This window comes from Enhydra lutris, unplaced genomic scaffold, assembly GCF_002288905.1.
Source record: "Enhydra lutris kenyoni isolate GAN:26980312 unplaced genomic scaffold, ASM228890v2 scaffoldscaffold9, whole genome shotgun sequence".
Lineage (NCBI taxonomy): Eukaryota > Metazoa > Chordata > Mammalia > Carnivora > Mustelidae > Enhydra > Enhydra lutris.
The window spans coordinates 20,301,021-20,328,015 of NW_019154093.1; the positions used below are offsets into that span (position 1 = coordinate 20,301,021).

The following is a 26,995-nucleotide window of genomic DNA, read 5'->3' on the forward strand; positions in this document are numbered from 1 at the left end:
TTTTCACTTTTGTTTCCCTTCCCTTCAGAGACATGTCTTGAAAGAAATTCCTTTGGCCAATGTCGAAGAGGTTACTACATCTAGCTCTCCTATGTTCGTCTCTAGGATTTTGATGGATGTCAATATACTCAACGAGATCCTAGCCAACAGGATCCAACAGTACATTAAAAGGTTATTCACAGGGGCACCTGGGTGGCTCAGTGGGTTAAGCCGCTGCCTTCGGCTCAGGTCATGATCCCAGGTCCTGGGTTCAAGCCCCGCGTCGGGCTTTCTGCTCAACAGGGAGCCTGCTTCCTCCTCTCTCTCTGCCTGCCTCTCTGCCTACTTGTGATTTCTCTCTGTCAAATAAATAAATAAAATCTTTAAAAAAAAAAAAAAAGGTTATTCACAGCAACCAAGCAGAATTTATTCCTGGGATGCAAGGGTGGTTCAACATCCACAAATCAATCAACATGATAGATCACACTAATAAAAGAAAAGACAAGAACCATATAATCCTCTCAATTGATACAAAAAAAGCATTTGACAGAATACAGCATCCTTTCCTGATTAAAACTCTTCAAAATACAGGAACAGAGGGAACATACCTCAATATCATAAAAGCCATCTATGAAAAGCCCACAGCAAATATCATTCTCAATGGGGGTAAACTCAGAACTTTTCCTTAAGGTCAGGAAGACAACAGGGATGCCCACTCTCACCGTTATTGTTCAACATAGTACCAGAAGTCCTAGCCTCAGCAATCAGACAACAAAAGGAAATAAAAAGCACTCAAAATGGCAAAGAAGTCAAACTCTTACTCTTCACAGATGACATGATACTTTAGGTGAAAAACCCGAAAGACTCCACCCCCAAATTACTAGAACTCATACAGCAATTCAGCAATATGGCAGGATACAAAATCAATGTGCTGAAATCTGTTGCATTTCTATACACTAACAATGTGACTAAAGAAAGAGAAATCAAGGAATCAGTCCCCTTTACAATTGCTCCAAAAGCCATAAGATACCTAGGAATAAACCTAACCTAAAAGGTTAAGGATCTGTACTCTAGAAACTACAGAACACTTATGAAAGAAACTGAGGATGACAGAAAGAGATGGAAAAACATTCCATGCTCATGGATTGGAACAATAAACACTATGAAAATGTCTATACTGCCCAGAGCAATATGCACTTTCAATGTAATCCCTATCAAAATACCATCGGCACTTTTCATAGAGCTGGAACAAACAATCCTAAAATTTCTATGGAACCAGAAAAGACCCCAAATCACCAGGGGATTGCTGAAAAAGAAAAGCAAAGCTGGGGGCATCACAATGCCTGACTTCAAGCTATATTACAAAGCTGTGATCCTCAAGACAGCATGGTATTGGCACAAAAACAGACACATATATCAGTGGAACAGAACAGAGACCCCAGAAGTGGATCCTCAACTCTATGGTCAAGTAATCTTGTTTTGTTTTGTTTTTTAAGATTTTTTATTTTATTTTGTCAGAGAGAGAGAGAGAGAGAGAGAGAGAGAGAGCGAGAGCGCACAGGCAGAGTGGCAGGCAGAGGCAGAGAGAGAGGCAGGCTTCCCGCCAAGCAAGGAGCCCGAAGTGGGACTCGATCCCAGGACGCTGAGATCATGACCTGAGCCGAAGGCAGCTGCTCAACCAACTGAGCCACCCAGGTGTCCCAATGGTCAAGTAATCTTTGACAAATCAGGAAAGAATACCTAATGCAAAAAACACAGTCTCTTCAATAAATGGTGCTGTGAAAATTGGACAGCCACATGCAAAAGAATGAAATTGGGCCATTCTTTTACATCATACACAAAGATAAACCCAAATAACTATTTCATAGAGATTGGAAAATTATCTACTGAAGCTGAATATTCCAGTGAATTTTAATACAACAATACCAAAATTTTGCTGATGTGGTTTCAGATTTTACATTGCCAATAATCTTTAAGATTATTGGCAATGTAAAATTGCCAGGCTTTGGTTGTAGTATCAAATAAGAATATCAAATAAAACTATAAGAATATTATCTGAAAAGGCTATTATAATACTCCTCTTTTCTCCAATTATGTATCAGTTGGTGACACCATTTCTTCACATACTTAACAGAAACAACATACTACAACAGAATGAACAAAGTAGTAGATCTAAGAATCTAGCTGTCTTCTACATAGACATTGAAGAGTTGGTAAAAAAAAAAAAAAGTAAAACAATGCCCCCTTTCTCTTTTTTTATTTTGTAAAAGTAATTATTTTTCATGCAGAATCTTATTTATGTCAACATATAATGAGTTCTATTTTATTTATCAATAAATAAATTTTTTAAAAATTTCTCAGTTTCAATTACTAACAAAATACTCCTCTGGAGTCTCTACTGTCCTGTTTGTTCAACAGAGTCTCCTTCCTCCAGCTGGAAGGATTTTAATTGTCTCCTAACCCTACCTGTGAGCTCAAGGAGTTGTTCAAGTTAGCCTACGATGTACAGATTCAGCCAAAGATTTGGGCGGAGCACAATCCAGACTTCTAGAGTTTTTCTCCATGTAGCTCTCTTTTCTTTAGTATTCTTTTTTTTTTAATCATTTTTTTTTATTTTCAGCATAACATCATTCATTGTTTTTCTTTTCTTTAGTATTCTACCCAGAACATTCCAATCATTTAAGCATCATGGCTCTCTGAGCCCTTTTTTTCATCTCAACAAGACTATTAGGTTCTGTTTGGGTTCCCTTTCTGTAAACAATGGCCTAGAAATTTCCTCCAGGCAGAAATCAGAAGAAACTATTGAGCTCACCTGTTTGTTTCCATTCTCTCAGGTATCCAGTCTATTATGTTGCCTGTTGTCCAATACCTAAAGATAATTGTTTCATATATTTTGTCCACTGTTGTGGGTGCTTTCAGTAGGCACCACACCAGTTACTCCATTAGTGGCAGAAACTGAAATTCTTATAATTTTTATTTCTCAAAGTTACTGCCAACAAAGTTACTCCCAATGTTTCCCCAGGTTTGAAAAGTTACATAAAAACTAACCAATTACAGATGTAGCTCATGAAAGCATATTCAGCTATTGTTGAGCACATTAATTCGATTTTACCCAATAACGCCTACCTTTACAATGGAAATTATTATGTTTTATATTCATGTGGTTTTATATTAACATGAACCATAAATTATTTCATCTATCAATTTATTCTATACATTAATAAGGATATTACAAACACTGCTCTGAGTATAATTATCTTTGCTTTTTTTTAAGATTTATTTGAAGGGCACCTGGGTGGCTCAGTCAGTTAAACCATCTGCCTTCAGCTCAGGTCATGATCCTGGGTCCTGGGATCAAGTCCCACACAGGGCTCCCTGCTCAGTAGGGAGTTTGGTTCTACCTCTGCAGCTCCCCCTGCTTGTGCTCTCAATCTCTCATAAATAAATAAAATCTTAAAAAAAAAAAAAAAAAGAAGAAGGAAGGAAGGAAAGAAAGAAAGAAAAAATGAAACCATTCTTTAAAAAAAAAAAAAAGATGTATTTATTTGATAGAGAGAGAGAAAGCATGACTTGGGGAGGAGCAGTAGGAGAGGGAGAGAATCTTTAAGCAGACTCCCTGCTGAGCACTGAGCCTGATGCAGGACTCCCAGGACCCTAAGATCATGACCTGAGCCAAAATCAAGAGTCAGACACTCAAATGACTGAGCCACCAGGCACTCCATTTTGCTTTTTTTGTTTTAACAGCAACATTTCTCTAGTTTTCCAGTTTCTGTAACAAGAAAGCTAAAAAAGAAAAAGGAAAGAAAAAAAAAAAAGACTACCTCACACCACAGTCAGCAATTAGTCTAAACAGATTCTGTTACACTACAGTAAACTGAAAACAAATATATAAACACTTTATCTGCCATTTAAATGCCTAAGAAACAGACATTTTATATAGCTGTTTTTATCTTCCTTCAGATTCCCAAGTTTTAACAAATATTGTCTATAGAACTTACTACCTTCTTTCAAGTCATTTGGAAGAAATACGTACTATTAGACCTTTATAGTTTGTAAAGGCAACTAAATATGGGGAGAAGAAAAAGAGAATTCTATCAATATAAAACAAATGGCTATTAATACATTCCAATTAATTCCTCTCACTGAGGAAAAGATGTAGTGAAAACTGGATACAGACTGTAATAACTTCCAAGCAGAATACAGAACATTGTTGCAATGCTATGATCACTAGGATAAAAAACATTATCCCAGTTCAATCACTAGGTAACTATTATTAAGGCAAATTGTAGGCTCTCTCTGGACCTCAAATTCCACATTAATTTAAAAAAAAAAGCTATGAATATATTTCATGTTAAGGACACTGGTAATGCCACCTGTTGGCATTTTTTTACTTAAAAAATGATAGCACAAGGTGACACCAAAATTTTAAAACTGCCCCCCTAAAATGAGAGCCTATTTCAGTAGACACAATAAGGAACTCAAACCTGTCACCTAGAAGAAAAAAATGTGTGATAATGTATCATATGTATTTTTCAGAAGCACAGTCCTCAAAAGTGAAGTTTCCCCTTTATTCTACTGACATGTTTACAAGTCAGAAATCTTTTAGTGCTTCCAATCACTTCCTTCTTTCAAACATTATAAGCTATTAGTCCCTACAAATACTTGTTTGAACTATGAAAGCTATTTTTTTGAGAAAAATCAGATTAAGAGTCTATATCAAAAGAAACACATTAGACTTCTAAGGCTAGAAAGGACCCATCTTAGAGGCTGTTTAAAACCATTCTGAAATATGACTTACCCAAAAACAAGCAGGACTTTAACTGCAAAGACTACAAGGCAATGTTCTATTGCTTCTCCCTCTATACCACATTCTGACCTCACAAATTCAAAGATGCAGTTCCCACAAATTTGCCACTCAAACATATAAATCTGAACAAAAGGATCCTTAACATAACACATATAATTATCAAAAGAATCATAAATCTGTGAATATTTAGGGATTCTGAGACAAATGGATTCCTGAAAATGCTGCTCATTTTTATAGTTATTTATAGTGTGTCACTGGGTCCTACATGTACTTGAGATTACACCCAACAATGCATAAGAACACTCTCTCAGACTACTCTAAAAGCGAATGTGTCTGTGAGATTAAATGGCATAGGTCTTTATTTCCCCCCTGAACATTATTTCAATGTTCAGGGGAACATCAATGTTCCCCTGAACATTGAAAGAAACATAAAGATTATAATTAATAGGTAAGGGAAGTACACACAGTAAGTTTTTAGGGAGGAAAAGTTCAGGTTTTATTAAGCATACTGGTCAGTAACAATAATCAAATAATTTTCATTGTGACTGTGTTTGCTATTTACCTCTTTTCTTCTTGTACTATAGAGCCTCTGCCCAAACAAAGAAACTCTGTGTTTGCCATCCATACAAGAAAATTATTTTAAGTTTAGTGGACAGAGACTGGGCTCAACATAAAAAGACATTCACTATCTATTCTAGGGTCTACTAACTACTATGGGACCATGGCAGGGTAGCCTTCCTGAGTTTTAAGGTTTTGTATCTGTAAAATAAAGCAGCTAGACTAAACAGCTTCTAACGCCTCTTCCAGATCTAAAACCTCATATTCACGTTATATTCACTAAACGTAAGGCATTAAGTTTAGCACTCTGAAGAATACAAAAACTGAATAGTAAGTCAGGATGGAAAGGGCTTCCTAACTACCACCATAAAGGGAAAAACTTGAAGAAAAAGTCCAATATTGCCAAAATAAAAATTTCCTTCTCTCCAAAAGCACAATAAAATAAAAATGTAAATTAGGAAAATATTTGCAAAACAGATAATGAATAAAAGGTTAATCTCATTCATATAAAAAGGTTTTATAAATTAAAATTTTTAAGTCAGTAGCAACATATAAACTCACATATAAAAGAGCCAATAAACCCAGTGAAGTATTAACTCATTAGTAGTGAAAGAAAAGTGAATTGAAAACAAAAGATATTAATTTCTAATCTGGCAAACTTTTTTTTCCTTTTCTTTATTATGGTAAAATGTACATACCATCAAATGCTCCACTCTAACCATTTTAAAGTGCGCAGTTCAGTGGCATTAAGTACTTTCACACTGTGCAACTCACCACTATCCATCTCCAGAACGTACTCATTACTCCACACTAAAAATCTGTACCCATTAAACAGTAACTCCCTCTTCCAAACTAGCCCAACCCTTGGTAACCACTATTTTATTTACTAGAATTTGACTAGAATCAGTAGCTCTTATAAATGGAATAATATATGTCTTATTGTGTCTGGCTCATTTCATTTAGCATGTCTTCAACTGTCATCCATGTTGTAGCATAAGGCAGTATTTCATTCTTTTTTAAGGCTGAATATTCTATTGTAGGTATAAACCACATTTTGCTTATCTATTTATTAGCTGGCTGATGGTCCCCTGGGATGCTTCTACTCTTTTTTTTTTTTAAGATTTATTTATTTGAAAGAGAGAGCATGAGAGAGCAAGCACACATGTATGAGTAGGGAGAGGGGCATAGAAGAGGAGAGAATCTCAAGCAGACTCCCTGCTAAGCATGGGGCCTGATGCAGGGCTTGATCCCACAACCCCAAGATCATGACCTAAGCCGAAATCAAGAGTTGGACACCCAACGAACTAAGCCACCCAGGCGTCCTGTGATGCTTTTACTTCTCATTCTATTCTTCTGTAAATGTCCCTGCTTTCAATTCTTCTGGGTAAATACTCAGAAATGGATTAATAGATTATATGGTAATTCTATGTTTAACTTTCCAAGGAACTGTTATACTGTGTCCCCAGTGGTTCCACCATTTTATACTCTCATCAGCAGTGAACAAAGTTTCCAAATTCTCCATATCCTTATCAACTCTTGCTACTTTCTGTTGTTTTGATAAAGGAAATCCTGATGGGTGTGAAGTGGTATCTCATTTTGGTTTTGATCTGGATTTTCCAAATGATTCATAATGTTCAACATATTTTCATGTACTTATTGGCCATCTGTATAACTTCCTGAGAGAAATATCTACTCAAGTCCTTTGCTCATTGTTTGTTTCATTTTTATTTATTCCTAATTTAGTTTTCAATTGATATTTTAATTTAAATTCAATTTAATTAACATATGCTATATTATTAGTTTCAGGGGTAGAATTTAGTGATTCATCAATTGCATACAACACCCAATTCTCATTACTTCAAGTGCCCTCCCTAATGCCCATCACCCAATTACCCCTCCCCCACCCACCTCCCCTCCAGCAACCTTCAGTTTGTTAAGAGTTAAGAGCCTCTTATGGTTTGCCTCCCTGTTTTCATCTTACTTTATTTTGCTTTCCCTTCCACTTATGTTCATCTGTTTCTTAAATCTACATATGAGTGAATGCATATGGTATTTACCTTTCTCTAATGACATTGCTTAACATAATACCCTCTAGTTCCATCCACATCATTGCAAATGCAAGATTTCATTCTTCTTGATGGCTGAGTAATACTCCTGTGTGTGTGTGTGTGTGTGTGTGTGTGTGTGTGTGTGTGTGTGTGAGCGCACACATGTATGCCACCTCTTCTTTATCCATACATGTCAATGGACAACTGGGCTCCTTCCATAGCTTGATTATTGTGGACACTGCTGATACAAACATTGGGGTGCAGATGCCCCTTCAAATCACTACATTTGTATCATTTGGATAAATGCCTAGTAGTGCAATTGCTGGGTCATAGGGTAGTTCTATTTTAACTTTTTGAGGAACCTCCGTATTGTTTTCCAGTGTGGCTGCATCAGTTTCTATTCCCACCAATAGTTAAGAGGGTTCCCCTTTCTCCACATCCCCATAGCATCTACTGTCTCCTGAGCTGTTCATTTTGGCCATCCTGACAGTCATGAGGTGGTATCTCACTGGGGTTCTGATTTATATTTCCCTATGACAAGTGATGTGGAGCATTTTTTCATGTGCCTGTTGGCCACCTGAATGTCTTCTTTGGAGAAGGGTCTGTTCATGTGTTCTGCCCATTTTTTCACTGGATTTTTTGCCTTTTTTGGGTGAGTTTGGTAAGTTCTTTAGAGATTCTGGAAACTAGCCCTTTATCTGATAAGACATTGCACATATCTTCTCCCATTCTGTAGGTTGCCTTTTAGTTTTGTTGACTATTTCCTTTGCAGTGCAAAAGCTTTTTTTATCTTGATGAGGTCCCAATAGTTCATTTTTTATTTTGGTTCTCTCACCTTTGGAGATGCATCTAACCAGAAAAGTTGCTGTGGCCGAGGTCAAAGAGGTTGCTGCCTGTGATCTCCTGTAGGATTTTGAAGGATTCCTGCTCATATTTAGGTCTTTCATCCATTTTAAGTTTATTCTTGTGTATGATGTAAGAAAGTGTTCCAGTTTCATTCTTTTGCATGTTGCTATTCAGTTTTCCCAACACCATCTGTTGAAGAGACTTTTTTCTGTTGGGCATTCTTTCCTGCTTTGTCGAAGATTAGTTGAACATAGAGTTGAGGGTCCATTTCTGGGTTCTCTATCCTGTTCCAATGATCTATGTGTCTGTTTTTGTGCCAGTATCATAATGTCTTCATGATTACAGCTTCGGAATACAGTTTCACGTACGGAATTGTGAGCCCTCCAGCATTGGTTTTCTTTTTCAACTTTCCTTTGGCTATTCAGGGTCTTTTCAATTTTAGGATTGTTTGTTCCAGCTCTATAAAAAATGCTGATGGTATTTTGAGAGGGATTGCATTGAAAGTGCAGATATCTTTGGGTAGCCTAGACATTTTAACAAAAATATCTGTTCTTCCAATCCATGAGCATGGAATATTTTTCCATTTCCATCTTCCTCGATTTGTTTTCTAAGCATTCTGTAGTCTTCAGAGTGCAGATCCTTTACCTCTTTGGTTAGGTTTATGCCTAGGTATCTTATGGTTTTTGGTGCAATTGTAAATGGGATTGATTCCTTGATTTCTCATTCTTCTGCTTCACTGTTAGTGTATAGAAAAGCAGCTGAATTCCTGTATCAATTCTAGAGATTTGGGGGTAGAGCTTTTGGGTTTGCTGCATACAATATCATGTCATCGGTGAAGGGTGAAAGTTTGATGACTTCTTTGCCGATTTGGATTCCTTTTATTTCTTTACACTGTGTAAGATTAAGGTGTACATATGTTGATTTGACACATTTATATAGTGAAATTTGATTACTATTTTAACAATTCTTATTTCTTTTTTTGTGGTGGGGAACAATTTCAATTGAATTGTTTGTGGATTTTTTTTTGTTGGTGAGTTGTAGTTCTTTATATATTCTGGATACTAAACCCTTATCAGATATATGATTTGCAAGTATTTTCTACCATTCTGTAGTTTGCCTTTTCATTCTGTAAACAGAATCCTTGACGCACACAAGTTTTTAATTTTGATGAAGTCCACTTCACTTACTTTTTCTTTTCTTCTGTGTTTTTGGTATCACATACAAGAAGTCATTGACAAACCCAATGCCATAAAACACACTGCTGAAGAACATATAACTAATATAATACTTGATAATTAAAGACCAAATTCTTCCTTCCTAAGATTAAGAACAATGCAAGGTCCACTTGTGACACATCTATTCAGTGCTTTATAGAAGATATGCATTATCCATGAAGCACACAAAAAGATGATCAGTATCATTAGTTATTATTAATCATCAGGGAATATAAATTAAAGCCACATTTAGAAACCATAGCCACCAGAATTGCTAAAATTAAAAGGACAGAAAATTCTTTTTGTTGATAGTGATATGCAGCCATTGGAACTTTGGTGGAATTCATAATGGTATAATTGGGCTCTCTGCTCAGCAGGGAGCCTGCTTCCCCCTCTCTGCCTGCCTCTCTGCCTACTTGTGATCTCTCTCTCTCTCTCTCTGTCAAATTAATAAATTAATAAAAATCTTTTTAAAAAAAATTAGAACACTCCTATGAAGTTTAGCAACTTGTAGAATCTGAGAATAAGAAGAATGGATGACTAAAAGAAATGGCTTTGTTTTCAAGCATGTTGATAACCAGCTCCATGTTGCTATGGGCTCTCCATGTTCTATGGTAAGCAATTCATTCTAGTTTAACTTAATAATCACTTCTGCCTAAAGGTAGTTTTCTGCCATACTACGCACTGCTTAATTTGTCCTCTTGGGATTATATTTTATTAATGTCTCAAGCTGCTTACATTAGAAAGCTTAAAACATCTTAATGTCAAGCCTATCCTTAAGAGCTAGAAGAGCACTTGGGTCACAGTAGTACACAATGAAATGAGAAATGAGTGCTTGTAAGGGAAAGAAAGCTGTAAGGCATATATATATATATATATGCCTTACAGCTTTCTCTTTTTTTTTCTTTTTCTTTCATATATATAGAGAGTGTATGTGTATATACTCTCTCTCTATAGATATATAGTATATGTGTGTATATATCATACACACATATACTATATATATAGTATATATTAGCTTGGGAGATATATGTATAGTATATGTGTGTATAGACATATGTATACATATGTATATATACAGTTTGACCTTATCATTCATATATATGTGTATATATGCCAAGCTAATCAGCTTAAACTTATCCTAAAAAGGGTGCAGTTTGATGAAATGAGTTTTGACAAACACATACCCCTGTGAAACAACCACCACAATCAAGTTTAAGAACATTTCCATGACCTTGAAATGTTCCCTCATATTCCCCTTCACAGTCAATCCCCTCCCTTATCCCTAACTCTAGCAACCACTAATCTGATTTCATCAACTAGTTTTGTCTTTTCAGAAGGTTATATAAATGAAATTCTAAAGATTCCTTTTTGTGTCTGGCTCCTTCCATTTAACGTAATATTTTAAGATTCATTCATTGTTACCTGCATTGGTAGTTTATCCTTATTATTGCTAAGTACTATTGCATTGTATGGTTGTACCACAGCTGTTTATCTACTCATCAGTTGATGGACAATTTGAGGTATTTCCAGCTTGAGGCCATTATGAATAAAGCTGCAATGAATATACAAGTACGAGTCTTTGTGGGGACATATTTTCATTTGAGTAAATAACTAGAAATAGAATTTCTGGGTCATATGGTAAGCACATGTTTTAATTAACAAGATTCTACGAAAATTGTCTTCAAAAGCGTTCCTACCATTTTGCTTTCCTAACAGCAATATATGAAAGTTCTTTGCATCCTTGCTAGTCCTTGGTATTTAGGCTTTTAAATTTAGCCATTCTAACAGGTGTGTTGTCGTATCTCATTATGATGTTAGTTTGTATTTCCCTAATAACCAATGGTATTAAACATCTTTTCACATGATTACTTTCTAAGTTTCCTTAGATGACGTATCCATTAGAATCTCTTGCCCTTTATTGGGTTTTTTGTTTTCTTAGGATCGAGTTTTGAGAATTCTTCAGATATTCTGGATACAAGTCCTTTATAAGGTATGTGTTTTGCAATTACTTTCTCCAAGTCTTCAGCTTATCTTTTCATTTTCTTAAGAATGAATGTCTTTCCGGTGCCTGGATGGCTCAGTCAGTTAAGCATCTAGCTCCTGGTTTCAGCTCAGGTCACAATCTTAGGATCATGAGATCAAGCCCTGCTTCAGGCTCCAAACTCAGCAGGGAGTCTGCCTGAGATTCTCTGCCTCTCCCTCTATCCCTCACCCTGCCTGTATAAGCTCTCCCTTTCTCTCTCTCAAGTAAATAATATCTTAAAAAAAAAAAATAAGAATGAATGTCTTTCAAAGAGCAGTGTGTGTAAATTTTGATGAAGTTCAGTATTTTAATTTTCCTTTAAGAGTTTGTACTTTTTGTGTTCTATTTGGGGAAGAAACAATCTTTGCCTAACCCAAAGTCTCAAAGATTTTCTTTCACAAATTCTACAATTTCATCTCTTACACTTCAGCTTGTGAATTATTTGAGATTAATTCTGGTATGTAGTGTAAAGTTTAAGTTGCTACAGCTAATGCTGCTGCTGCTTTTTTTTTTTTTTTTTTTTTTTTTGCATTTAGATGTCCAATTGTGCCAGCTCCATTTTTTAAAAAAGACGGTCTATTCCTACAGAGTTGAATTAATCAGGGAAATGTAGGGTCTATTTCTGGACTCTCTGCTCTGTTTCAATGATCTGTTTGTCTATCTTTCTTTGCAAAAAAAAAAAAAAATTACTGTCATGGCTACTGTCTTGCAATAGGTCTTAAAATTATGTGGTATGGAGACATCCAAGTTTGTTCTTTTTTCAAAACTGTTTTAACTATTCTATACCATTTTCATTTTAATATAAATATTAGAATCAACTCATTATGGGATGCCTGGATGGCTCAGTCAGTTAAGTGTCTGCCTCTGGCTAAGGTCATGATCCCAGACTGGGATCAAGTCCAGCATCAGGCTCCTTGCACAGCAGGGAGTCTGCTTCTCCCTCTGCCTGCCACTCCCCTGCTTGTGCACTTGCTCACTTTCTCTGACAAATAAAATCTTAAAGAAAAAAAGAATCAACTCGTCAATTCTTTTATTTTAAAAAACTGGAATTTTTATTGGAATTACACTGATTTTACAGATTAATGTGAGGAAAAGTGACATTTTAACAATATTGAGTCTTACAATTCATGAACAAGATAATACTCCATTTATTTAGTTTTGATTTTTCTCAGCAATGTCTTACAGTTTTCAGTGTAAGGCCCTGCATATTCTTTGCCAAATTTATCCCTAAGTCCTTTTTGTAAATGATATTTCTAAAAAGTATTTTTTTAAATTTTAGTTTCCAATTGTTCATTACAATGTAAAGAAATATTATTGATTTTTCTATAGCGATTTTGCGTCTTATGACTACTAAATTCAATTACTGTTTCTAGTAGCTTTTCTGTAGATTCTTGGGGTTTTCTACATTGATTATCCTGCCATTTTCAAATGATAATGTTTTGAATGACAATGTTGAACAGAATTGGTAGGAGTGAACATTCTTGCCTTGTTCTCAATCTTAGGGAGAAAGGATTTAATCTTTCACAATTAAGTATACTAAGTATAGGATTTCTAGAAATGTCTTTTATCAGGTTGAGGAATCTACTTTTACTTCTAGTTTTGCAGAGTTTTTTTCAAATGGACACTGAATTTTTTGTTAAATGCTTTTTCTATATATATTGAAATGATCATACAGTTTTTCTTTTTTAACCTGTTGAGAAGGTACATGAGATTTTTTTCAATCACAGGAGTGACATAATTATATTTTTGAGAGATCATTTAACATAAGTTGCAAATTATTCCTTATAAATTGATTATATCTATATTCTTCATTAGACTGTAAGTTTTATGAAGACAAATGCCAGGGCTGTTTTCTTTTCCATTCTATATCTAGGCTTGAATATAGTACCTGGATCAGAGTAGAAAATACTTTTTGAGTGAATAAACAAACAAACAAACAAACGTGTAGAATACAAGTAGAGCAAGAACATGAAGAATCAGCTAGAATGGAGAAAGACTAGAAGTAGAGAAAATAATTAGGAGGCTATCTGATTGAGGGTTGGTATTTCTGCAACAGAATAGTTAAGTGGCAAAGGATCTAATCTGATTAGGAAAAACAAAATAAACAAAAATTTCAAACTTTCTACATGCCTAGGAATCCTGGAGAAATTTTGGTTGATGTTAGTTTATATCAGGGTTTGAGTTACTGCAATGACCAAGCCAAGAAAAGAAGGCTAGGTAATTTATTCTATTTTTCTTGGGTTATCACATATCCTATAAATCTTTATATTTTGGGACCAAGAATTAAATAAAGTATGGCTAAGTCTCTTTGGTCCTCACCAAACTCAAAACATATTTTCCAAGTTTATAAAAAAGTTTCCAAACCAATTCTATTAGTGGGATAGTCTAATATCCTCTAATGGCATAAACAACTGAAAGGGAGAGAGGGTCAGGGAGAAGTGAAGGGAAGAGGATCAGCTCAAAAGTACAACAATCCTAAAATGCCAACATGAATTAAATTTTTACAAGAGATTGTTGGGTTGACAGAAGAGGTAATAACTAGCATTGTCATAAATTTTCCTATTGCTTTCTCTTCTTTAGACTCCAGTCCACTAAGATGGCAAACATGTTGGTCTTAGAAAAGGGACTAGAACAGTCTGAACTAATCAGAAATTCAAGCCATACAGGGGTTAGGACTGTAGAAAATGAAGTCTTTAGCAAGAAAACATTGCAAACTAAAAGAAAGGAAGAGGGACAGGATAAGATTTGGGAGGTTTTTTGGGGTGGTGAGTAGAGAGACAGGGAGAAAGAATCTTAAGCAGGCTCCAGGCCCAGCACGGAGCCCAACCCGGAGCTCAACTCATGACCCTGACATCAGACCTGAGCCAAAATCAAGAGTCAGATGCTCAACCAAGTGAGCCACCCAGATGCCCCACGGATAAGATATTTTTAAGCTACAAGTTTTAGTATCAGACCATCGCTAATCCCATTATTCCAAAAAGCCATTCAACAAGTATCTTATTGATGCCTACTATTGCCAAGCACCAAGCACAATATAAAAATAAGAATAATTTATGTCTGTCTTTAAAGAACTCACAGTCTAACAGGAACATGGACTTGTTGAGAAACCATGAAACAATTGCTTTACAAAGATAAATAGAGTGAGCACAGGGCAGGAAGTAATACCAATCACCACCATCTCAAGATGTGTGAGACTCTGAAACATCATGAAACAGTGGTTCCCAAAACTAATAGAAGTTACACTAATAGAAATGACATGCCTCTGGGGTGCCTGGGTGACGCCATTAGGCATCTGACTTCAGCTCAGGTCATGATCTCAGGGTCCTGGGATCAAGCCCTTTGTTGGGCTCTATGCTCAGCAAGGAGCCTGCTTGTCCCTCTGCTCCTCCCCTCCCCGGTGTTCTCTCTCTCTAATAAATAAAATCTTTAAAAAAGGGGGAAAAAAAGAAAGAAATGACATTCCTCAAAGAAGAGGTTAGATCAACTATGATCTCTCAGCCTAACATGGGCATTCTTATGACTGTCACACTGTCTAGCAGCACACTGACCTCCTAAAATGAATCACAGTTCTAAAAATGGAGAAGTATCTGAAAGTGATACCTGAGAAAATATGACTAACAACAATTAGCATCTATAGTATACATTTTTTCAGTTTTATTAAGATATAATTGATACATTAGTTCAAGGTATACAACATAACGATTTGATATGCATGTATATTACAAAATAATTAGCACAAGTTTAGTTAACATGACTTACCTCATATAGTTATAATTGTTTTCTTGTGATGAAAACTTGAAAAAGCTATACTCTTTGCAAATTTCAAATAGAAATACAACATTGTTAACTATAACACCATACTTTATACATTATATTCCCATACAATATATATTTTAATTTCAATACAACTCTGGGATGGTTGAATGAACTAAAGATGTTTAGCCTGAAGAAATGGGAAGAAAAAAAAAACCAGTACTGTCTTTAATAACTGAAGAATCATCAAGACAGAAAATATATTTACCTTGTAAGGTCTGTCTCTGAAAGAAGAGTGAGGTCAAAGGAATGGAGCTTATAGGTGGCAACTCAAAATAAGGAAAAACAAACACATGCAACTAATACCTCTTTTTTTGCATGTGGTTGATATATAAAATATTTTTATTTATAAAATTATAGACAGAGTTGCTGAAGAAATGAAGTAATGCCTTAAAATTAATAAGCAATACATTTCTAAAAGTACTGAAGAATGCACTAGATGACCCTAAGAAAAATATGTATAAAATACTGCTTTTTTTTTCTAGTAAAAACTAGAAAGTTTTTACAGATCCCTCCACAGTCATTAATCTCCAAGAACCAGTAAATCACTTATTCTCTTTTGTCAGTTCTCACAACTATAAAGTAGGGATTCAGTTTCTGGCTATCTCAAGGTAATGTGAAAATAGTTAAGTCAATGAGTACAAAAGGGCAGAGGCAGGAACTAAGGTAGCTTCAGGGGAGGGAAGTGTAGCATAAATCTGTCACCGGTGGAAAAGGAGAGGTTCCACTGAAGTGAACTGTTCAAATGAGGACCACAACCCCAGAATCACGCTCAAGACTGCATTATTCCTCATTAGTCCACCAGACACCACATTATCATTCCTGCTTCTGTGCTTTCCTCGCCTAGAATAAACTACCCAACGACTACATCCACATAACATATTTCGGTTCATAGTTCTTAAGTTGGTCCATCTGAAATCTTTCCCGACCACCCTTACCACCCCACTTATTCCCTTCCCATCTCCCAAGATGCCAGTTAAAACGGAATCTTCCTTTTCAATATCGTCATAGCACTATCTACTTTCATTATAGAAATTATTTCATTGGAAAGATCACGAATTCTAGATTCAGTTTAAGACTGAATTTGTCATTTAGGAATTCTCTGAGCTTCAGTCTACTCATCTTTGAAACATGGATAACAATGACTGCCGCATAGTATTAAGTGTTGAATAGGAACCAAGTATAGTGAGCATAGTGGCTGGTGTATATGTATTATGATTATATGTAATATGATTACATGTATGTGTAATATGATTATATGTATGTGTGTGTCTGTGTGTGTGTGTGTGTGTGTGTGTGTCTGTATTAAAAATGAATAAAGGGACACCTGTGTCCCTTTATTGGGTGGCTCAGTCAGTTAAGCACCTGCCTTCAGCTCAGGTGATGATCCCAGTATCCTGGGATCAAGTATCGCATCACACTCTTTGCTCAGCAGGGAGCCTGCTTATCCCCCTGCTTGTGCATGTGTGCACTCTCTCTCTCTCACTCCCTCTCTCACAGACAGATAGATAGGTAGACAGATAAATAATTTTTTTTCAAAAGTCATCTTAGAGTCTTTCAAAGGCAGGTGATAAGGAATTATCAGAGGAAGAGGAGACTGAAAGATAAGTGGTACAAAATAAGATGTTAGAAAACATCCTAAGTCTGTGCTTCTGATCTTCATTTCTTTCTTTTGAAGACAACAACAACAACAAAAAAATGACATAAGTGATAAAAGTAGTTGAGGGAAAAGTAATTTTAAATAAAGCTTAAAAGCTTTTTATAAAATGGTAGCCTTAAACTCTATACCAAAATGCTAAGAGCAGAAACTTAATAATGACAGAAGGGAAAAATACGCCTCTCAGAAAAAAGATTTTTACTGAAAATATAGTATTTAGAAATGTGAAGCTAGGTTAAAGACACATTCCTAACGCATGAATAAAAAATAACTATGCACATTAAGGCCCAATTTGAGATGCTCTTATTTAGGTATTGAAATGATCTTATAAATAATTTGGGGAATGCACAATTGTTAGCATGGAGGCAATAAATATCAGTTTGTGGATGGACCAAAGAACAAAGCAACTAATGCACAACATTTGCAAACACCTCCCCCCCCCCCACAAATATAAGCTATGATCAATCCTCTTGTCATTTCAGGCTTACAACATGTATAAGACAAGTAAGACTGCTACTCTTTCTCTCCTTTCACATGCACTAATAACAACAAAAATCACTTATATAGTGGTTATTATTCATAAAGGGTGGCTGAACATAGAGGGGTAAAGGCATATGCCAAAAATTACACAGTTAATCTGAGTTACAGTCTCAAGACTGGAAACTAAGTTCATAGATTCAAGAGAAAAACTAGTTTGAAATATCCTAAACCATTTTTTAGGCTCAAAATGTGCTTGCTATATGTTTTAACTCTTTCTATACTCAATCTGACTCATTTAAACTAGAATGTTATCCAATATAATAAAAGCAGCTTTCAGAAAGTAGATTAAAAACAGAAAAGAAAATGAGGCAAATGGTTAAACAAATGACAGGCCTATTTTTCTATTTTCCATTCCAGAAATGAAACTAAGGCTATGCTGAATAGGCCCAGCAAAAGTAGATTTGCTGGCAGCACTGATTCAACAAACTTAATTGAATAAATACCTGTATGTTAGGTTAAATCCAGTGCTATATATTATAGGCATAAAAATACACAATAAGGGCGCCTGGGTGGCTCAGGGGGTTAAGCCTCTGCCTTCGGCTCAGGTCATGATCTCAGGGTCCTGGGATCGAGGCCCGCATCGGGCTCTCTGCTCAGCGGGGAGCCTGCTTTCTCCTCTCTCTCTATGCCTGCCTCTCTGCCTACTTGTGATCTCTCTCTCTCTCTGTTTCAAATAAATAAATAAAATCTTTAAAAAAAAAAAAAACACAATAATTCCTACCCTCGAGATCATACTACTTCACACTAGATGGTATTTTATAGAAAAAACAGTGTCTTAAAATAATTCTTTAAATTTATTCACGAAACCCCAAAAGGATTCTGTAATAAAACAAAACTGCAGAAATAAACAAATAAATAAATAACAGACTAAAAATATTAACAGACCAATATAATTACCACTAGGTGTCACTGTGATATAAAGTTGTTGGCTGCCTTTAGGCTTTCTTTATACACTGCAGAGTCTTCCTGATAATAACATAGAAAACTGGATCTTATTTAGCATCTCTTTGCATTTTAACATTTATACATACAGAGAAAAATTACTATTTATCCAATTTCTTAATAACAGTAAGTTGGACTATGTATATAAAGTATTTAACAATTATATTTCAGGTCACCTAAACTTTATGGAACGTATTTTTAAATTTTCCTATGGCAAATATTTTAATAAATAAAAAATACATACATATGCTCATTTACTGAACCATTTATTTTCTCAGCAGATATTGCTCTGTGCTAACCATTGTGCTTGGAGAATTTAAATAAGACCTAGTCTCTCAGTTTGAGAAGTTAACATTGACAAAGGAAACCTGAAAAACAAAGAATAAGAAGTTTTGAAATCCACAAATGAGGGGCACATGGGTGGCTCAGTGGGTTAAGCCTCTGAATTTAGCTCGGGTCATGATCTCAGGGTCCTGGGATAGAGCCCTGTGTCGGGCTCTCTGCTCAGCAGGGAGCCTGCTTTCCCCTCTCTCTCTCTGCCTGCCTCTCTGTCTACTTGTGATCTCTGCCTGTCAAATAGATAAATAAAATCTTTAGGAAAAAAAAAAAAATCCATGAATAAATCAACTTAACTATTTCCATGGAGGTTAGGAAAGGCTTCATAAAAGGAGAGATATTTACATGTAATATTAAAATATGTGTGAGTTTTCTCACACAGGAGGGGCAAATCAAATAGAATATAGGAAATAAAGAACCACTGAAAGATGTATAAGACTTACTTTCTAGAAACATTACTATAGGACAAGTATGTAATATAGATTAGAGAAATAAAGAAAATGAAAGAATAGAAATTGGAGGAATTGCGTTAATAATTCATGAAAGAGGGGCACCTGGGTGGTTCAGTCATTAAGCATCTGCCTTTAACTCAGGTCATGATCCCAGGGTCCTGGGATCGAGCCCTGCATCAGGCTCCCTGCTCAGTGGGAAGCCTGCTTCTCCCTCTCCCACTTGCCCCTGCTTCTGTTCCCTCTCTCGCTGCGTCTCTCTCTGTCAAATAAATAAATAAAATCTTTTAAAAATAAAATAATTCATGAAAGAGATTAACTCCTGAACTGTAACAGAGGTCATAAAAATGAAGGAAGAATTCATATATTACTATAAAACAGAACTTAATCAACCAAATGCAGTGAAAGAAGAAAAAAATTTCCATTAAGTCCCAAATATCTCTGCACATAACTTCCACAGTGATGCATATTAACAAACTTAACAGTGAACACAGAGAAGACGCATGATATGATTCTTTGACTGGCATGCAATTCAATTCATAAAAACTGGAATAATTAGAAGAAGGAGAAGCTGTGAATTGTACCGTATCTGTATATAATCTCTTTTGAATCATATTTTATTTCTATGTTTATAACTATTTCATTTGTTTTCAAACAGAATGATGACTTGACTTTCTACTCTTTAAGTCTGCTTTTACAATTAATTATAAAGCCAACAGATTAACAAATGTGTTTTCTGGAAATTCTATCACATGTTTTTATAACAAAGCTATAAAACAGTTTCACAGACTATCCTCCAGACTCAGACAGAATTAAAGTAGGACATTAACATCCAGAGAAGCCAGCATTTCTGATCACCATCTTTGAAATAAGCAGGGATTTCACTCCAACTGAGTAAACCAATGAAAAGCATGGTTCAAGTGATCCATTTACTTTCACCATATACCAAATATTCCAACAACAAAAAGAATCACGTCACTTTGAAATGAGACATTGTTAACTACTCAGCCACATGCTACAAAATAGCAGTTCAAATCTATTTAATATATGACTTCTTTCCAGTTTTTTTAAAACAGATAAAAATCTGAGATAATTTTAATTAAAAGAAATAGTGTGATATGGTACTGAATTCTTTCCCCTATAATAAATATATTCATCACTAAATTAGGAAAGTAAAGTCTACTAAAGTCAAGTCTAGTAAAACCCTATATAAGGGCTTTCCTACTAACACACCAAGGATGTCTTAGTGATATTATTGAAAATCTATATGAACAGTAAGCAGGACCAATTCTGATTAATTACTATTGTAAAAATAAATAAAACTATTTTTCGAATATCAGTAGATGGGTTTTGGTAATTATAATATTATAAATTCACACAGAAGATCAATAAGCAAACATAAGACTCGAACTGTACACCAAATGAACCTAACAGACACATACAAAATGTTACACTGAAAAGCAGCAAAATACAAGCACACATGGAACATTCTCAAGAGTAGATGCCATGTTAAGTTGTAAATCAGTCATAATGAACTTAAGAAGCAGCAAAAGGAAACTACTATAGATTTTTAGTTTCATTATACTATAGTAGGAAAACATTCTTGTTATGATTTCAATCTTCTTAAATCTATTATGACTTGTTGAGACCTGGGGCACCTAGGTGGCTCAGCTGGTTAAGCTACCAACTCTTGATTTCGGCTCAGCTCATGATCTCGGGGTCATGAAATCAAGCCCTGTTTCAGGGCCCATGCTCAGCAAGAAGTGTGCTTGAGATTCTCTCCCTCTTCTACTTCCCCCATACTCTCTCTCCCAAATAAATAAATAAACCTTTAGGGGTGCCCAGGTGGCTCAGTTGGTTAATCAGCTGCCTTTGGCTCAGGTCATGATCCTAGAGTCCTGGCACTGAGCCCCACATCGGACTCCCTGCTCAGCACAAAATCTGATTCTCCCTCTGCCCCTCCCCCTGCTTATGCTCACACACTCTCTCTCTCCCAAATAAATAAATAAAAATCTTTAGAATAGAAATAAATCTTTTAAAAAAGAAAAAAAAAGACTTGTGATCTAACATGTCATCTATCCTGGAAAATTCTGGAATTAAACAACTTAGGCTTAAACAACCAAAAGATCAAAGAAAAAAATCAAAAGAGAAATTAAAAAACATCTGGAGACAAATGCAAACAAAAATACAACACACCAAAGAAAAAACTTCAGGGATGTAGGAAAAGCAGGAAAGTTTATGCCTACATTTAAAAAAACAAAAAAACAAAAAAAACAAACAAGAAAGATCTAATAAACAACTTAATACACCTCAAGTATCTTTAAAAAAAGGAAAAAGCTAAGCTCAAAGTTAGAAAAAGGGAGGAAATAATAAAGATTAGAGCAGAAATTATAAGAGAATAGAAAAAATAATTTTTAAAAATCAGCAAAACTGAGAGTTGATATTAGAAAAGATCAAGAAAACTGATAAAACTTTTAGCCTAAACTAAGAAAATAAAGAAGACTCAGTAAAAGCAGAAAGGAAGAAGGAGACATTACAATTGATGTCACAGAAATAATATGAATATAGACTACTATACACAATTATATGCCAACAAATGGGATAACCTGGTAGAAATGGGTAAATTCATAGAAACGTATAACCTCCAAAGACCGAATCTGAAGAAACAGAAAATCTAAATAAATCTATAACTAGTAAAGAGACTGAATCAGTAATGAACCTCCCAACAAAGAAAAATTCAGCACCAGGTGGTTTCAAAAGAGAATTCTACCAAACATCTGAAGAAAAATTAATGCAACTCTTTCTCAAACTAATCCCCAAAATTAGAAAGAACACTTCCAAATTCATTTTATGAAGTCAGTATTACCCTGATGCCAAAGCCAAACAGAGACACTACAAGAACAAGAATAAAAACTATAAGCCAACATTAACCCTGATGAATATGAATGCAAAAATCCTCAACAAAATATTAGAAAGCCAAATTCAACAGGACATTAGAAAGATCATACACCATAACCAAATGAAATTTATATATGTGAGGCAAAGATAGTTCAACATATGGAATCCATCAATCAATGTGATATACCATATTAACAAATGAAGGAAAAAATGTTACAAGATCATCTCAATAGATGCCAAAAAAGCATTCAACAAAATTCAACACCATTTCATGATAAAAATATGCAAACCAGAAATAGAAGAAAATTACTGCAACATAATAAAGGCTATATATGAAATGTCCACAGCTAATATCATACTCAATGGTGAAAACTAAAATCTTTTCCTCTAAAGATCATGAACAATGTAAGAATGTCCATTGTTGCCACTTTTATTCATCAGAATATCTGAAGTCCTCGCCAGAGCAATTAGGCAATAAAAAGAAAGAAAAGGCATCCAAATCAGAAAGCAAGAAATAAAATTATGTTTCCAGATAATATTATATGGAGAAAACCCTAAGATTCCATTAAAAAAAAAAAAAGCTGATGGAAACAATTAAGCAAATTTAGCAAAGTTACAAGATACAAATGTAATGATAAAAGAGTCAATTCACTAGGATGTGTAACAATTATATACACATGTACCCAACATCAAAGCACACAATATATGAAGCAAACAATAACAGAGCTGAGGGGAGAAATACACAATAACATGATAATAGTAGGGGATTTCAATAATTGACGAAACTTCCACACAAGATACAAAATTAACATCCAAAAACTAGCTATATTTCTCTACACTAACAACAAGTAATCTAAAAAGGAAACTAGTAAAACAGTATCATTTACAATACTGTCAAAAACAGTAATACACAGGAATAAACTTAACCAAGAAAGCAAAAGATTTATACAATGCAAATAAAAAACAATGTTAAAAGAACGTACAGAAGAAACAAATGAAAAGACATCACATGTTCATGGATTGAAAGACTTAATATTGTTAAAATATCTATGCCATCCAAAGCAAGCTACAGATTCAGTATGACTCCTATCAAAATCCCAATGGCATCTTTGCAGACATTTTTGCAGAAAACAGTGTTAAAATTCATAAGGAACCACAAAGGACTCTATATAGCCAAAACAATCTTGAGAAAGAAAAATGAAGCTGAGGGCCTCATACTTCCTGAATTCAAAACATTTTACAAAGTAATCAAGACAGTACATACTGGCATAAAGAAAAACATACAGAGCAATGGAACAGAATAGCAAGTCCAGAAATTAATCCATGCATATGGGTCAAATGATTTGACAAGAATGCCAAGTCTACACAATGGAGAAAGGATAGTCTTTTAATAAATGGTTTTGGGGGGGAAACTGGGTTTCTACAGGCAAAAGGATGAAATTGGACCTTTATTCCATATACAAAACTTGACTTAAAACGGGTTAAAGACTCAAACGTAAGTTCTGAAACTATAAAACTCATAGAAGAAAATATAAAGCAAAAGCTTCACACATTGGTCCTGGCAATGATTTCATGGATATGACTCCAGAAGCAAAGACAACAAAAGTAAAATAGACAAGTGGGACTAGATTACACTAAAAAGCTTTAGTGCAGCAAAGGAAACAGTTAACGAGACTGTAAAGAAGAAAATATTTGCAAAGCATATATTTGATAAGGAGTTGATATTCAAAATAAGGAAAAGTAAACAACCTGATTTAAAGATGGGTAAAGGCCTTGAATAAGCATTTCTCTAAAGAAGACATACAAATAACCAACAAGTATATGAGAAGATGCTCAACATCACTAATGAACATAAAATACCAAGTGCTGGCAAGGATGTGGAAAATTGGAATGCTTATGCATTTTATATTGGTGGGAATGTTAAAATGGTGCACCCATTATGGAAAAGAATATGGACATGCCCCAAAAAATTAAAAATAGAACCACACACAATCCCAATAATTCCACATTTGGGTATTTACCAAAAAAATTGCAAGTAGGATCTTGAGGTATTTGCAAACCCATGTTCATTGCAGCGTTATTCATAATATCCAAGAGGAAAAAACAACCTAAATGTCCATGGATGAGTGAATGGATAAAGAAAATGTAGTATATACATACAATGGATTACTATTCAGCATTTAAAAAAAAGAAGAAAATCTTGTAATATGCTACCATATGGATGAAACTTGAGGATATTATACTTAGGGAAATAAGCCAGACACAGAAGGACAAACACTGTATGATTCCACTTATTATGATATATTTATAGTAGTCAAACTCATCTAAGCAGAAAGTAGAATGCTGGTTGCCAAGGGCTGATAGAAGGGGAAAATGGGGAGTTGCCATTTGATGGATACAGTTTTAATTACATAAGATGAAAAAGTTCTAGAGATCTGCTGTACAACAATGTGCATATAGTTAACAATTGTACATTTAAAAATTTGTTAAAAGGATACATATCATATTATGTGCTTTTTTTTTTTTTTAAGCACAATTGAAGGAAAAAAGGTGGAGAGCATATAGGGGGCATGGGAATGAGCATGGGAAAAAATGAATGAACTAATGAAATCTGGGCAGAAGCAGATACATGTACAAAGGCCCTGAGTGAGCTAATAACCTATTCAAGAACTTGAAACAACACCAAAACCACTTAGGCATGGTGAACAAGGATGAAAGTGGTAACAAATGAAAACCAGAGATGTAGTAGCAGGAGCCTGACCAGCCAGGGACTTACAGGCCATGATGAAAGATTTTAATTTCATCCTAAATCAACGGAAAGTTTCTAAATGGCTTTAAGTAAAGGAATAACAATCTGATTAGTGTTTGAGAATGATCAATATTCTAACAGTTTTGCCTTTCTCTGCAATGTACCTCTTCCTTTTTTTTTTTTTTTTTCCTTTTTTTTTTTAAGTAGGCTCCATGCCCAGCTTGGAGCCCAGTGCAGGGCTTTTTCTCACAATCCTGAGATCAAGACCTGAGCTGAGATCAAGAGTCAGATGCTTTACCTACTAAACCACCCAGGTGCCCCTGTAATATACCTCAAGTAAAAAATTAAATAAAATTAGGCAAGAATCTTCCTTTAAAAAACAAAGGCAAAATTTCAGAAATATCTGGAATTAGATTTAAGGCAAAATTACATTAATGGGTCAGGTAATCTGAATCAAATATGAATACAACACAGTTTGTCTATAGTAATCTAATAAAACAGGGGCACCTAGGTGGCTGAATTGGTTAAGCGTCTGCCTTAGGTTCAGGTCATGATCCCACAGTCCTGGGATCCAGCCCCACATCAGGTTCCTCCTGCCCCCCCTGCTCCTCTGCCTGCCTGTCTGCTTGTGCTCTCTCTGTCAAATAAATAAATAAAATCCTTAAAAAAGAAAGGAAGTGGGGTGCCTGGGTGGCTCAGTGGGTTAAAGCCTCTGCCTTCAGCTCAGGTCATGATCCCAAGGTCCTGGGATTGAGCCCCGCATCGGGCTCTCTGCTCAGCAGGGAGCCTGGTTCCTCCCCCGCCCCCCCTCTCTCTCTGCCTGCCTCTGTGCCTACTTGTGATCTGTCAAATAAATAAATAAAATCTTTAAAAAAAAAAAAAAGAAAGGAAGGAAGGAAGGGAAGGAATGGGAAGGGGAAAGGAAAGGAAAGGAAAGGAAAGGAAAGGAAAGGAAAGGAAAGGAAAGGAAAGGAAAGGAAAGAAAGGAATCAGGTAAAATCTATCCAATAATGGCAGCCATACACTTTAAGTTTCCTTTGAAAGTATAGTATTGAAGCAATTATTCAACTGGCAGTTATTCAACTGGCAGGGAGAAGGAATGATGAAAACATGTCTTATTTCTGATCTCTCATTAACCATAGCATAAAAACAGAATAAATTTCAGCTATAAAGTACAACACGCAATATACTTAAAAGTTTGATTTGCATCTGCCCTAAAACAGCATCTTATACCAGTCCATGTAAGTGGAACAAAAGAATTATTCTCAAACTTGCCTCAGTATCAACACAGTATTTCAAAATGAAGCACAATTATCTGTATGGAAAATATCAGTTTCAATTTGCCTTTTTCCCTTCTTATCGGCAGTCAACTCAAAAGAAAAGAATATAAACTAAATGTTTACCTAATGAATTGTTTGTTTATTTATGAAGGCTTTATGCTAGGAAAAACCTTACCAACAGTACAGCTGTCTTCAAGTACCACATCAACATTTCTGTCTCTGTACTCAACCCTGAAGTCCAGCATCCGAGGCTGCCGTTCTACAATTTGCCTAGATGGCATTACAGGTCGAAATGCTGAAGAGGAAGAGGGAGCAGGAGCTGAACCTGGGTGACTTGGATCAAATGCAGGTCCTGGTATAGTCTCACCTCCATAGTCACTGAAATATTGACATAAAGAGAAAGATTATCATCAACCAAATCATTACAGATAACCACTAAGGACCCATTCCATACTTGGCTTATGTTGGTCTTCCAATCAAATTTACTTACCTATGCATCAAGGCCTAACTAAAGTTTTACTTCCTCCCTAGCAACTGAAAGGGATCTTCCCTAGCAACTGAAAGCCACATTACTCTCCCTCTCCCTCCCATCCTTGTCTTTCTATGTCTATTAGCAGTATCATACATATCATTTAGCATTTAATCAGATTTTTGCCTTATATTGTTATGATGCTATTAGAACATTAATTTGTGAATTAAGAAGTGTCTTCTTCATTCGCTTTCATTTGCTCACTGAAAGATTATTTGATTAACTCTACTTTCCACAAAACTCAGAAATTAACCATCCTTAAATCTCCATTCTATTGTACTCCTCAGTCTTAAAAGATTATTTTTTCCCCTGCTTTGCATAGAA

General features: G+C 35.3%; 1 protein-coding gene across 3 annotated transcripts in view; it reads right to left on the reverse strand.

Annotated features, from left to right (window-relative positions):
- Window positions 1-26,995, reverse strand: part of LOC111142863 (Fas associated factor 1) — a 468,894-nt gene that overhangs the window by 306,726 nt on the left and 135,173 nt on the right. For all 3 annotated transcript variants that reach the window (XM_022496233.1, XM_022496232.1, XM_022496235.1), the window contains one exon: window positions 26,318-26,520. In XM_022496233.1, the coding sequence (XP_022351941.1) occupies window positions 26,318-26,520 (203 nt within the window). The remainder of the gene's footprint in view (window positions 1-26,317; window positions 26,521-26,995) is intronic.